Source organism: Megalobrama amblycephala, linkage group LG5 (assembly GCF_018812025.1).
Source record: "Megalobrama amblycephala isolate DHTTF-2021 linkage group LG5, ASM1881202v1, whole genome shotgun sequence".
Taxonomy (NCBI): domain Eukaryota; kingdom Metazoa; phylum Chordata; class Actinopteri; order Cypriniformes; family Xenocyprididae; genus Megalobrama; species Megalobrama amblycephala.
The window spans coordinates 13,836,375-13,849,677 of record NC_063048.1 but is presented as its reverse complement, the minus strand read 5'-3'; the positions used below and the strand labels follow the sequence as shown (position 1 = coordinate 13,849,677).

The 13,303-nt window shown below is 38.4% G+C and overlaps 1 protein-coding gene across 5 annotated transcripts in view; it reads left to right on the top strand.

Moving 5' to 3' along the window:
* Nucleotides 1-13,303, top strand: part of adck1 (aarF domain containing kinase 1) — a 189,502-nt gene that overhangs the window by 2,758 nt on the left and 173,441 nt on the right. For 4 of the 5 annotated variants that reach the window (XR_007184902.1, XM_048190781.1, XM_048190782.1 and 1 more), the window contains exon 3: nt 50-133. Coding sequence is in view for 3 of the 5 variants with exons in the window: in XM_048190781.1 (XP_048046738.1) it covers nt 50-133 (84 nt within the window). In the remaining 2 variants the exon portion in view is untranslated. The remainder of the gene's footprint in view (nt 1-49; nt 134-13,303) is intronic. The other variant, XM_048190783.1, reaches the window with a different exon arrangement.

Sequence of the window (13,303 nt, the reverse complement as noted above, 5' to 3'; positions counted from 1 at the left end):
AGTTTTTATTCACAGTTTTCATCTTTGTCTCTGAAATGAATTTTTTCAGACAGCTGTCATCAGTTATGACTACCTCACCACTCTCAGAGATGTACAGTATGGGACAGAGGAGTACTGGGCTGTCAAATCAAAGGTAAAACTCTTTGTCTTGGTGGTGATGGGTTATATCCAGGAATATCTGCTGTGTGGACATTTTATTTTATTTCTTTTGGGCTTTTTTTGATTGGAAAGTGTAGACGGTCTCTATGAGGATGTCCAGGTCTGACGTGGACATTTTTCTTGAATATCCTCATTTCAAAAAAGCAGTATTGTAGTCCTGTAAATGAATTTTCCTAGGCCCTGTTTACACCTGGTATTAAGATGTGTTTTGATCAAAAGTAGACAAGGGAGCTGCACACCTGTTTACACTTGATGTTTTAATCTGTCTCTTTTGTCCACTTCTGTGCTGATTTCGTCGAGGGGAGGGTCTAAGGACTGGTAAATGTATGGGCATTTTCAGATCTTTTTATCTAATGGACAAAATAAGCTCACACAATTTACATATGAACGTGAAAGAAGACGACAGAAAACAAAGAGCATCAGCTTTTGTTTCTGTTCTGACAGCCGCAAGACCACATCGAACACTGTGAGTGTGTTAGAAATCAGGAATTGTGAGAGAACATTGTGCTTGGTATGTTTTTCATCTTCAAACCAAACTTGGATCTCCAGCCAACAAAGTTTAAATTTGAGCACATGAGTATCTACACTACGCAAACAATGCGTTTTCGACTACCTCTATTGTCCACTTGTGATCCGATCGACCAAAACGCATCTTAAGGGGATAGTTCACCCAAAAATGAAAATTATCCCATTATTTACTCACCCTCAAGCCATTCTAGGTGTATATGACAATCTTCTTTCAGATGAACACAATCGGAGATATATTTAAAAATATCCTTGCTCCTCCAAGCTTTATAATGGTTGTGAATGGGGGGCGAGATTTTGAAGCAAACAAAAAATGCATCCATCCATATGGCTCCAGTGGGTTAATAAAGGCCTTCTGAAGTGAAGCGATGTGTTTTTGTAAGAAAAATCATCCATATTTAAAACCTTATTAATTCAAATAACTAGCTTCCGGCCATCGACCATACGCATACTGCGCAAGTCGACTCGGGCCAAATGAGTTACCCCTGACGCGATGTATGACGCAGGATGTAGGAGTATCGTAAGCTTTGACACCTCTTGCGGTTCAAACAAATAGGGCTGGGCAACAAACTCAAGCTCCTCTTCTCTTATATCAAAATCCTCCGACATTTCTCTTTAAAATTTCTCGTTTTAGACTTCTAATTTGTGGCTGGTGTTTTGTTTTTGCTAGTTATTATAGTTAATAAAGTTAGTTCACTTTCAAACAAAGTTTTCCTGATAATTTATAATCCAAGATGTTCATGTCTTTCTTTCTTCAGTCGAAAAGAAATTAAGGTTTTTGATGAAAACATTCCAGGATTATTCTCCTTATAGTGGACTTCAATGGCCTCCAAACGGTTGAAGGTCAAAATTATAGTTTTAGTGCAGCTTCAAAGGGCTTTAAACGATACCAGACGAGGAATAAGGGTCTTATCTAGTGAAACAATCGGTCATTTTCTAAAAAATGACAACTGTTTATGCTTTATATAAACAAATGATCGCCTTCCAAGTGATTCCGCCAAAACCGCACTTCCGTATTCTTCAAAAAGCTTACGCTGTATGTCCTACGCCTTCCCTGTTCAACCCAAGCATATACATAAAATTTTTTTTTCAAAAATGACTGATCTTTTCGCTAGATAAGACTCTTATTCCTCGTCTGGTATCGTTTAAAGCCTTTGAAGCTGCACTAAAACTATAATTTTGACCTTCAACCGTTTGGAGTCTATTGAAGTCCACTTTAAGGAGAATAATCCTGGAATGTTTTCATCAAAAACCTTAATTTCTTTTCGACTGAAGAAAGAAAGACATGAACATCTTGGATGACATGGGGTGAGTAAATTATCAGGAAAACTTTATTTGAAAGTGAACTAATCCTTTAACCCACTGGATCCGTATGGATTACTTTTATTATGGATGGATGCATTTTTTTGGCTTCAAAATGTGGCCCCCCATTCACAACCATTATAAAGCTTGGAGGAGCAAGTATATTTTTCAGAAAGAAGATAGCCATATACACCTAGCATGGCTTGAGGGCGAGTAAATCATGGGAGTAAATTATAATTTTCATTTTTGGGTGAACTATCCCTTTAATAGCAGGTGTAAACAGGGCTCTAGAAATGAATGGGCATTTCATGTTGTTGAAAGTGCACTAAATATGTGCTAATTCTATGAACTGCATAATTTACTACCAAGAGATCCAGAAAAGGCCTGAACAATCTTAACTTGCAGTACACTTTCAGGAGCAACTGTGTTGTATGGGTAAATAATGAAATAAGCAGTCTGCAATATTCCACCTACACCTGTATCATTTGCACATACACAACGATTTTTACTCTCTTATGCCATGTTTGTGTGTTCTTGTAATCTTAAATTACATGTAGTATAATAAGCAATCATATTTTATTAAATGTCATCCAAGCCAACACATTACTCAAACCAATATGACAGCATTTAAGTCAATAACCAACGTGCAATCTCATTATTGATGCATTGATCAAGCTTTCAAAACACTCCATGAAATTAAAAACATCTTAAAACACCCAAAACAATCTGACTCGCTGTTCGTAGGATCATAGCTGCAAATGCCAGGCAATAATTCTTGTGCCATTTTCACCCCTGTGTATAAAGGCCATTTGAACAGCTCCGTCAGGTACAGTTAAACAGCTGGTGCAGGGAAAGGTTGTAGTCTCTCACCTGTGTGTGTGTGTGAGTCTGAGCGCTGATGGCAGTCGCTGGAGGGAAGCGCTGAACCCTGAAGAGCAGGGTCCGAGCCAGATGCACTCTCTGCCAGGCCCCGGTATGGAGGATAGGGTGCCGTTCTCCTTCCCCCTCGGGGCCCGCAGTCAAGCCTGGCTACACACGCTGATTAGAATTAATGCAGGCCCCTGATTTAATATAGAGGAGAGATTTGGCTTCTAATTATTCTCTCACTAGGCGATTCAGCTCACTGGTCGTAGGTTGTTTCGGATCATTCTTGCTTAGATTTTTCTCCGTTAATGTTTTTCTGCATTGTGGACAATTGTATAAATTAACAGGTTTAAAAGTCTTTTAAGTAGTGTACACCTGGAAAAGATCATTGTTTTGTGGGTTTTTAATGACCATGCTTTTTGGACATGATACTACGGTATTTCTGTGTTCTGCATGTTTACCATAGTAATACCACAGTATTTCGACATGCACCATCATATCTTTTGCAGTACTATGCAAATGCTATAGTGATTATGGTAATCATTTAGTATTTATAAAAATTAGATTTTTACCATCGGACCCATCACTGTAACATGCTGAACATTTTGTTTATGGTTTATGGATCACTTTTTAGTATGCATTTTACTAGTCTCAGCCTCAGATGTCATGCCCATGGACCGTTGGCTGAACGTCTGATATAAAGCAAACAAAATTGGAAAAACTTCTGGTGTTGAATTCTGCAGGATTTCCGGGAGACGCGTGAGTCGCGTTGCTTAATGGTTCACCTGGAAACAAAGGCGCAGTGATGCCAAACCCTCTCATGGAAGAAGAAAGCCATCGAGTGTGAACTGTGAAAATGAACTCCTATCAGGATCAACTAAATGCTGGATATTAAGTTTACAGCCTAGACTCTTTAAAAGACAAGAGTTTTGTCTGTTATAGTGACAACGACTTTACATTTTCTCGCCCCATACATGATGCTGAACAAAACAAACTGTGATTGGTTGCTTTACCTGTCAATCAGATGGCCTCTTCTGCTGTGAGTCTGGACGTCTGGCTACGCGAAGACTAGTGTTTTACTAACTGTTCAGATTTTTTAGTTCTAGTTTTTTTGTGCGACACCATAAATTGTTGAAGTAATTAAAGGGACAGTTCACCCAAAAATGAAAATTGCCATTATTTACTCCCCCCTCATGTTGTTCCAAACCTGTATGAGTTTCTTTCTTCTGTTGAACACAAAAGAAGATATTTTAAAGAATGTTGGGTCACACCTAATTTTGGGGAACACGTATTCACTATTAACTATGACTATTAAAGGATTAGTTCACTTCAGAATTGAAATTTCCTGATAATTTACTCACCCCCATGTCATCCAAGATGTTTGTCTTTCTTTCTTCAGTCGAAAAGAAATTATGGTTTTTGAGGAAAACATTCCAGGATTTTTCTCCATATAGTGGACTTCAACGGCTACCAAACAGATTAATGGTCCAAATTGCAGTTTCAGTGCAGCTTCAAAGGGCTCTACACGATCCCAGCCGAGGAATGAGGGTCTTATCTAGCATAACAATAGGTCATTTTCAAAAAAAATAAAATTGTATATACTTTTTATCCACAAATGCTCATCGTGCACTAGCTCTGCGATCACCACGTTGGAAAGGTCACACGTGACTTGGGGCTGAAGTACCGAGCGAGTGTTTACAAAGCGAACATGCAAGGACTAAGGCTGCGTTCCAGTTGATTTTTTTTTTTATTTTTATTTTTTTATTCCCTACCCTCTGTCTCGTTGACTCGGATGTACGTCATTGCTTACGTTGCATGAGTGCCCACTACTGACGGAACCTTTGAAATGGGCTGATTGGAACGTCCTAAGCCCTTGATCACTTGGAATCCCCCATGTATTTGATTCATTTTTTTTTTTCCCTTACGAAATTAATAATATCATAGAGTGAGGTAAATTAAATGTGATATTCGGTGACGTCACAATAGTGTTGCACGATATACCGGTACTAGAAATGTATTGCGATACCCTGCTTTTAAAAACGGTCCGGTTCTTCATTTTATTAGTACGGTACTTTGAGTGCCAGCTGTATTTCCTAAAGTGTGACAGCAGGGGGCAGTGTGCGTGCAGCGCGCTGCTTCTAAGGTACATTGAGTGCGTGTTTATTCCTCTCAACTTGCTCTACGGCTTTTATGGTGACGGAACGAGAGGTATGGTTGCAAATACAGGTGCTCTGCAGACGTAATTGTTGAGAAACGATGAACGAAATATGGCTTTGCTTAAATGCCGACGCCACAAAGCCCATCTGCAAAAGATGTTACAAAATAACGCAAGCGAAGGGAGACAAAAGCATCTTGCCGTCAAACATCCTGATTTGTACAAAGAATTTAAAGAGTGGCAGGTTAGTGCGATACCAGCTTGTTTATGCTCTCACTTGGAATCCCCCATGGATTTGATTCATTTTTTCCCTTACGAAATTAATAATATCATAGAGTGAGGTAAATTAAATGTGATATTCGGTGACGTCACATGTTTCAATGTGGTATATCGAGCTGCCTGAAGTGTACATATGAAGTAGACTCTGTCAAAATCGAGGGAGCGAGGGTCTGTCCATATAAACGTCCCTTGTCCACTTCATGAAGTGGAATGCACTTCAAAATGGTGGCAGGGATTCCCCTGAGAGAAGCTTGTTTTAGGGAAGTTTGCGAGTGCGTCTAAAATTGGAGTGGAACGCAGCCGAAGTCAAACGGCCTTTACCAAAAAAAGTAAAACGATGATGTCAGATGATTTTGAAGAAAATGAGAAAAGGAGTTTTTTGCCCTACCGCGGTACTTCCGCCTGCGTCACGCGTCAACTTTCCAGTGTGATTAAGTAATGCGTGGCCCATCGCAGACCTAGTGCAAGACGAGCATTTGTGGTTAAAAAGTATATAAATGTTTATTATTTTTTAGAAAATGACGATCGTTTTGCTAGATAAGACCCTTATTCCTTGGCTGGGATCGTGTAGAGTTTAGGTATTAGGGATTAAGGGATGTAGAATAAGGTCATGTAGAATAAGGCATTAATATGTGCTTTATAAGTACTAATAAACAGCCAGTATTCTAGTAATATGCAAGCTAATGAGCAACTAGTTAAACGTGAGAATTGTTCCCTATACTAAAGTGTTACTGAATGCTGGTAACCAGACAGTTGATGACTTGATGAAATTTTCATTTTTGGGTGATCTATCTCTTTAAGTGATTCATTTAAACAAACTGATTCAAACATTTTTTCACTGGGCTTTTTAATATACATGACAAAATGCACAATAAACAAATGATACCAGACAGACAGTTTTACTGATAAATACTAGCTACATTTTAATGCCTGACATATAATCATGTTGCATGTAATTGAATCATCAGTGTCTCAATGTTTAGCTGATCAAGGTCCTAGCTAGTGCATTTTAATGATTCAAATTCTAGAGTGGATTGAGATGTACTCCTAGTTTGGTATCACCACATTTGCACATTTTCATATTTCGGCTCTAAAATGTGTGAAGGAGGATGGTTCTTGGGGGCACTGGATGATTTTCAGAAGGACGAGCATGTCTCATTGCTCCATGAGAACAGTGCAAGGGATCATGGGGGAGCTCCCAGGTGTTGCGGCTCTGTAATGGCCACAGAATGTGACTCATGTAATGAGGGGTGTTCCACGCAGTTAACCATGCCTCTGCTCTCTGCAGACCTGACCACCTGCTCTTTGTGCCTACCAAGTGTTTTTCATCTCAGCAATTAAATCACCTACTCACTTTTGTGTGACGTAATGATTATTGAGATTCAAGACAGTTTCACTTTTTGTACTTTATTATAATCATGTCAACATGAATGTGGCTTACACTTCCATTCAAAAGTTTGGGGACAGTACTAAAAAAAAAAAAAAAAAAATTTTTGAAAAATTAATAATGCATCCTTGCTGAATAAATGAATTTAATATTTTTTTATAAAATATTTTTATGTATACTAAATGCTGTTTATTTGAACTTTCGATTAATGAAAGAATCTTGTATTTCTACAGTTTCCTCAAAAATATTAAGTGGCACAACCATTTTCAACCATTTCTTGAGCATCAAGTCAGCATATTAGAATGATTTCATATTAGAAGGATCATGTGATACTGAAGTGATGACTGCTGATAATTCAGCTTTTCTGTCATAGGAATAAATGACTGAATTTTTTTGAAATTTTTTTGACATCATGTTGTACAGCTGGGGAGTCCCTTTAAGAAAGTCATTTCACTCGGCGGCCATCTTTGAAACGCCTCTCGGGCATGCAAGTGCAGCTCCTATCTCTTTGAATGGAGAAACAGCAAATTCTCCAAATCTGTTTGCAAGCTTTAGATTAAATTTCATGTTTGAAATCACCAATGAAATCTGACAACAACTGTCATAAATTTTGTCTCTAAATGCTCGAATGGTAAAAAAAACTGTATTTTTCAGGATGGATCAAGCTAATGCCAGACATCCCAACCTGCAAAAAGTCATTTCAGGGAGGTACCCCCCCCCCCCCCCCCCCCAAAAAAAAAAAAGAGGAAGGAGCTATAAGCTATAGGCATATGCAATTACTCGTTAATTATTTTTTAAATATGTAGATTACTTTTACTATTTATATAAGCTGCTTATACTATTTATGTAAACTGCTTTTATTTATTTTCCATTGCAACTTTAAACAGGTCTAAGGAGTTTGTTGTTTTCATGTAGCCTTGGCAACTAGCCTGAATAATATGCACATGAAATGAAACTTGTCAACTCACCTCACTGATAATTGATTGGTTGATTTGCCGAAAAAGGCCATTCGGGATGCTCTCTGTCTTACATGCGCTTCGCACACACACGCAAGGTCTCTCTCTCACTCCCTCTCCCTCTCTGCCGTGCGCGCGCTGGTTTGAAACACAGTCTCTATGCGCGCTCTTGCTCGCTCGCTCTAGATTCCGGGAGATTTTAACTAATTTGCGGGCATCAGGGAGCCGCTATCAATATGCGGGAGACTCCCGGAACTTCCGGGAGACTTGGGATGTCTGTAATGCGCATACGCAGTCCTAAGTGCGCGTCACTTGTGTCATTTTGGTGGCGCGCATCTGACTGTTTCTACTGTAACACGATGACTTTACCAGTCCGCGACTGGTATTTAGAAGGCGGGATTTATTCCGCCATATTGCAGTTGCACTTTCTCCCATTCAAAACAATATGAGTGACGCCAAAGACTATAGAATAACACAAGACGTGTCACTCGTATTGTTTTGAATGGGAGAAAGTAGGCGTTTCTCAATGTCAAGGAAGGATCCTCGGAAGCCAGAATTTCGAGGATGCTACGTCATCGACATCCGTCAAAGGACTGTTCCAATGTCGAGGATCCTCGGAATTTCAAACAAGGACTGAGTCCTTCGTTCGAAAAATATCCCATACACAGGAAAGGATGCATATGTGTAGCCTTCGCGCTCTAAAATCACCCACAATCCTGCGCGCAGCTTTGCAATCTTGTTCAAAAATGTTTAAAAAAAATGTTGGACGTTAGCGGGCAATATGCTTTCAAATGTAAGTATATTTACGTTACCAAACATTTGTTATAACTGTAGTAAATATGTCAGATAAATAAAGTTTAACATTTAAATGCCAGAACAAATTACTACCGTATTGATATTATAAATTATACAAATACAAATTACGTTATTGATGGCTAACTGAACTGGACCGTCATTTAACAATTGTTAGCTTGGTTGCCGTCACCGGCATTTCTTTTATAAATAACTAGTTAAGTTGTCCAAAGTAATTTAACGTTAATATTATACCATTATACCATTCACAGCGTTATTCATAGCTTTCTCGTCTTTTTTAACAGGGACCAAGGAACAAACAGAGGCGTTCATACGTCTCCGTGTAGAAAACAAGCAGCTGTTTACCGGGGGGTAATGACGCAATGACGTGCACTTGCTAGTCTGTTCCATTTACGTGTTCTCTGAATGCTAAAGAGGAGCCTCGCCTAGCCTCTGAAGGAAGTGACTTGGAAGGACCAGTCCTGCCAAGGAAGTATCCTTGACATTGAGAAACGGCCAGTAAAACACGCAATATGGCGGAATAAGTCCCGCCTTCTAAATAAGAGCCAATCGCCGACTGGTAAAGTCATTGCGTCATTGCAGCGGCCGTTAGAACAAAGTCCCTTTAAGTTTTTGTTATTCTATAATCTTTGGTTAGAAGCACCGGTTTCTATAGACTTTATGTAGCCCCGCCCCTTTTCAGCGCTGCGCTCGTTGTCTTTTGACTTCCGGCTTGTATTTCCACAGCTATCTTATGTATTTATGAATGAACTGCTCATTTTAAAATCTTCCCGGTCTACTGACATTTGTTAAGACTTCTGCTTTAAACATAACAATGCTCATAACTTTCATTAACTCTACAACACGTAAATCCACTTCACCAGCTAATTATTCTTGAACAGAGATGCCATAGAAATATACAGGGCTACCGCAAAAACGGAAGTTCAAAGACAATATTCTAAAGATGGCGGCGCGCATGTTTCTCTGGAAAATAAGGTCTATAGAAACAGTCAGACGCGCACCTCCAAAGAGACGCACATTTAGGTCTGCGCATGCGCATTAGCTTGGATCCAGCCTGACAATTTTTTTTTTTTTTTTTTTTTTTTTTTGTCATGATTTGAGCGTTTGGAAAAAAAAATTATATGACAGTTGTCAGATTTCATTGGTGATTACAAATATGAAATTTAATCGAAAGCTTGGCAAACAGCTTTGGAGAATTTGATGTTTCCCCATTCAAAGTGATAGGAGCTGCATGATGCCCAGGATGCCCGAGAGGCGTTTCAAAGATGGCCGCCGAGTGAAATGACTTTGGTGAAGCGTCTTGTGTTATTCTATCCGGTTGTTAAGTCTGACGTCACGCGGCAGCGCTTCCGGGTCCTAACGCTCTATCCCATACCACATGAAAACAACAAATGATGCTAATATACATACACGATGTGGTGTAATACTACAAAAACATATATAATTACAACCTTTATCTCCATACCAAAATTCCAGATGGCCAGACAATGATTCATCTTTTATAAATCGTTAAAATATTAATATCTGTGACGCTGTGAGCATGGAGACTGTTGTGTACACTGTAAGTATTTAAAATGTTTAACTTTTTTTAAATGATTGATGTTTAAAATGAATAAATAGCACTCATAAACGGCCGTCGATGGCATTCTCAAGTGAAACGAGTAGAGGGTTGGACTTGGACCCGGAAACGGCGTTCCTTACGTCACGACTTAACAAGCGGATAGTCTTTGGTAGAACTTAGAACTGATCAGTTGAACAGATCATTAGAGTACATTCAAATATGATCAGTTTTATACCGTATGATCACCTTTATACCGTAATGTTTATATCAGGGCTGGCAATTTATTTTAATGTCTTTAAAGATAATTAAATCGTTTATTGACAGATGAGTAAAGAATTGAATAGATGAAAGATAGATAAAGTAGTTTTAAAATGTAATGTTTTGTTTGATTTATTTCCATATCATTGAACTTAAGCTTACTAGCTGACAGTCCACAGCAATTTGTTTGCAGATGTTTTGACCATTGAGTCACGTCTTTGCTGTTTTTATTTTTATTTATGTATTTTTTTTAAATGTATTGTGAGATCTATAGATCTGACAATCCTCTGCTTCTTCTGTCATATAATCTTTGCTGTTGGATATTGCATGATAAATTTGCATACATTTTCCCCTGTTTCTCCTACTGCGCTGGCACATAATTTGCAGTCAAAGGTGACAAAATGGACTACTTAGAAAGTATTCCTGGGGAGTGAGAAATCACTGGGTCCACAGTTAGTTTTTCTTAAATAGATGCTTTTGGCCCTTTTAACCCACAGCTGATGTCTCCTGATAATGCATTCTATGAATAGCAAGGAAAAACACTTTTTCCTGCAATGTCAGTGTGGCTCCGATGAAAAGAGCCCAGCAGTGAGAGCCAGATGCAAGAAAGATTACGTCTGTTATCTGCCCCTGCAAAGACCACCTGAGAACATCGGTGACACCCAAACTAAAGACTACAGTGCCCTGCCTGATTAGTAGCACCACACATACACACGCACACACACAGGTTTGTTTTGCCATCAAAGTGAGGACATTCCATAGGCGTAATGGTTTTTATACTGTACAAACTGCATATTCTATCCCCCTAAACTACCCCTACCCCTAAACCTACCCATCAAAGAAAACATTCTGCATTTTTACATTTTTAATAAAACATTTAGTATGTTTCTAAAGCTATTTCAAATATGAGGACTCATGAAATGTTCCCATATTTCATGTTTAAGTCGTAATACCCATGTGATTTATACAAATTTGTGTCCTCATAAATCACAACGCACGCACGCATGCACGCACGTACACACATCATATATCATATCAATGTTATCTTTCTTTTGAAGTATAGAGGAACCATTTAAACGGGGGTACTTCTAAATGGTTCATTAAAACTTAATTTAAAACAAATTAAAATTGCATTTGTTCATTTGTTTCAGTTGACAAATGTTTTTAATGACGGACATAAATTTAGTCAGTAAATATTATGTATAACTCCATGCTGACAAGAACGCAGAGGGGATGCATTATTTCGTAATTTTGCAGATCTCAAAAAAGACAACATTGTTTGATTTCTTAATTTCTAAATTAAATTAAATTACGTAACATTTAATATTATTTATAGTAATTATTTATAATTCATTATTTTTCATTACTATTTAGACTATTAAACTGCCAGTGGCATTTATAGTACCTGAACCACAAAAATGAAGGTGAATCACAATGGAAACTAGAGCCACCTCCTCCCCCTCCTAGTCTCTCAAAAACTATCATGTAGAAACTGCAGGATATCGCAGCGAGACAAGCTGCTCACTGGCCTGCTTTGATTACGGCACATGAACGCCCGCAGTTTTAGACGACAACACCGGTGGCACGCAGAGCTGTAGCGATGCTGAATAATGCATGCACTCAAAGTTGGAGGGCAGGTGTACCAGGCACTGCTGCTGTCAGGCGGGCATCGGAGCACAAACGGATGTAATCTGTTTTCCCTGGCGCTGAGAGGCACTGCTGTAAAATGCACCTTTTCTACCCACTGCTCAGAAAATAGTCTTGCTGTATGATATCTTACCCTGTGTGGGGTCTTCGTTGAGGAGATGATATGTGTCTTACCGTGGTTGACCGATTACCATCCGAACAGTCTGAGGAGATGATGTGAATCATATCACAGAGATAAAGTGTCAAAATGTGTCAGAATCAGCACTGTAAATGAGTGGTTCTCAGCTGGTGGGTTGTGATGCATTTTGGGATAAAACTGAACGCAAATAATAAAATACAACTAAACATATAATCTCGTGTAGTTATGGTATCAAAACATTTAGACATTAACTTTTCATCAAAGTTTCTTTTTTTATTTTAAGTTTGAATTGATTTGTTTACTTTTTATTAGAAATGAACAAGGCTTGTTATAAAAAGAGTACCTGAAATTGCTTTTGCTTTTCTTTCCTTTTATTTTAACCTGCATTAAAAATGCATTTTGGCAACTTTTTAATTATTTCTGCTATCGACATTGCCTATCTACAGCGCTTGTGCTTACAATGTTGACACATTTTTTTTGGTGTATTAAAGGGGTGGTTGATTATGATTTCACTTTATTTTTTTAACTTTAGTTAGTGTGTAATGTTGCTGTTTGAGCATAAGCAACATCTGCAAAGTTACAACGCTCAAAGTTCAATGCAAATGGAGATTTTCTTTTAAGGAATTCTCTGTTGAAGGACTACAACAAACAGCTGGTAGGGACTACAACAAGCTTCTTCCTGGGTTAGTGACATCACTAACCCTAAAATTTACATAAACCCTTCCCCCAAGAATGTGCAAAAAAGGGGGCGAGGCCATGTTGGGCTGCTTTAGAGAAGAGGAAGAGTTGTTGTAGTAGAGTGTTGTTACCATGCCGTCATTTTACGCCGAACTGCTTCACAAACGAGGGTTAATTCAACACTGCAAAAAAAATCCTCAGTAAAATTTACGGTAAAAAACCGGCAGCTGTGGTTGCCAGAATTTTACCGTAAAAAATACGGTAGCAACGTAAAAAAAAAAAAAATCTGTTAACATTTACGGTAAAATAACATATTTCATTAACTGATATTAATGTTAATTTACCAACCTAATGAAGTACTAATATCTGTTTTGCACCTTTATAATACACTGACAATCACCAAACACAGTGGTGATGAGAGTCACATGATTAATCAAAGTTCATCACAAGCAGCTTTTCCACAAGCTGAGAAGGACAAGCACTAACATATAGAAGGTGCACACAGTGTCATTCACACACACACACACTAAACACCATCATGGTAACACACATGACATTTTAAAAATGCAATAAACATTAA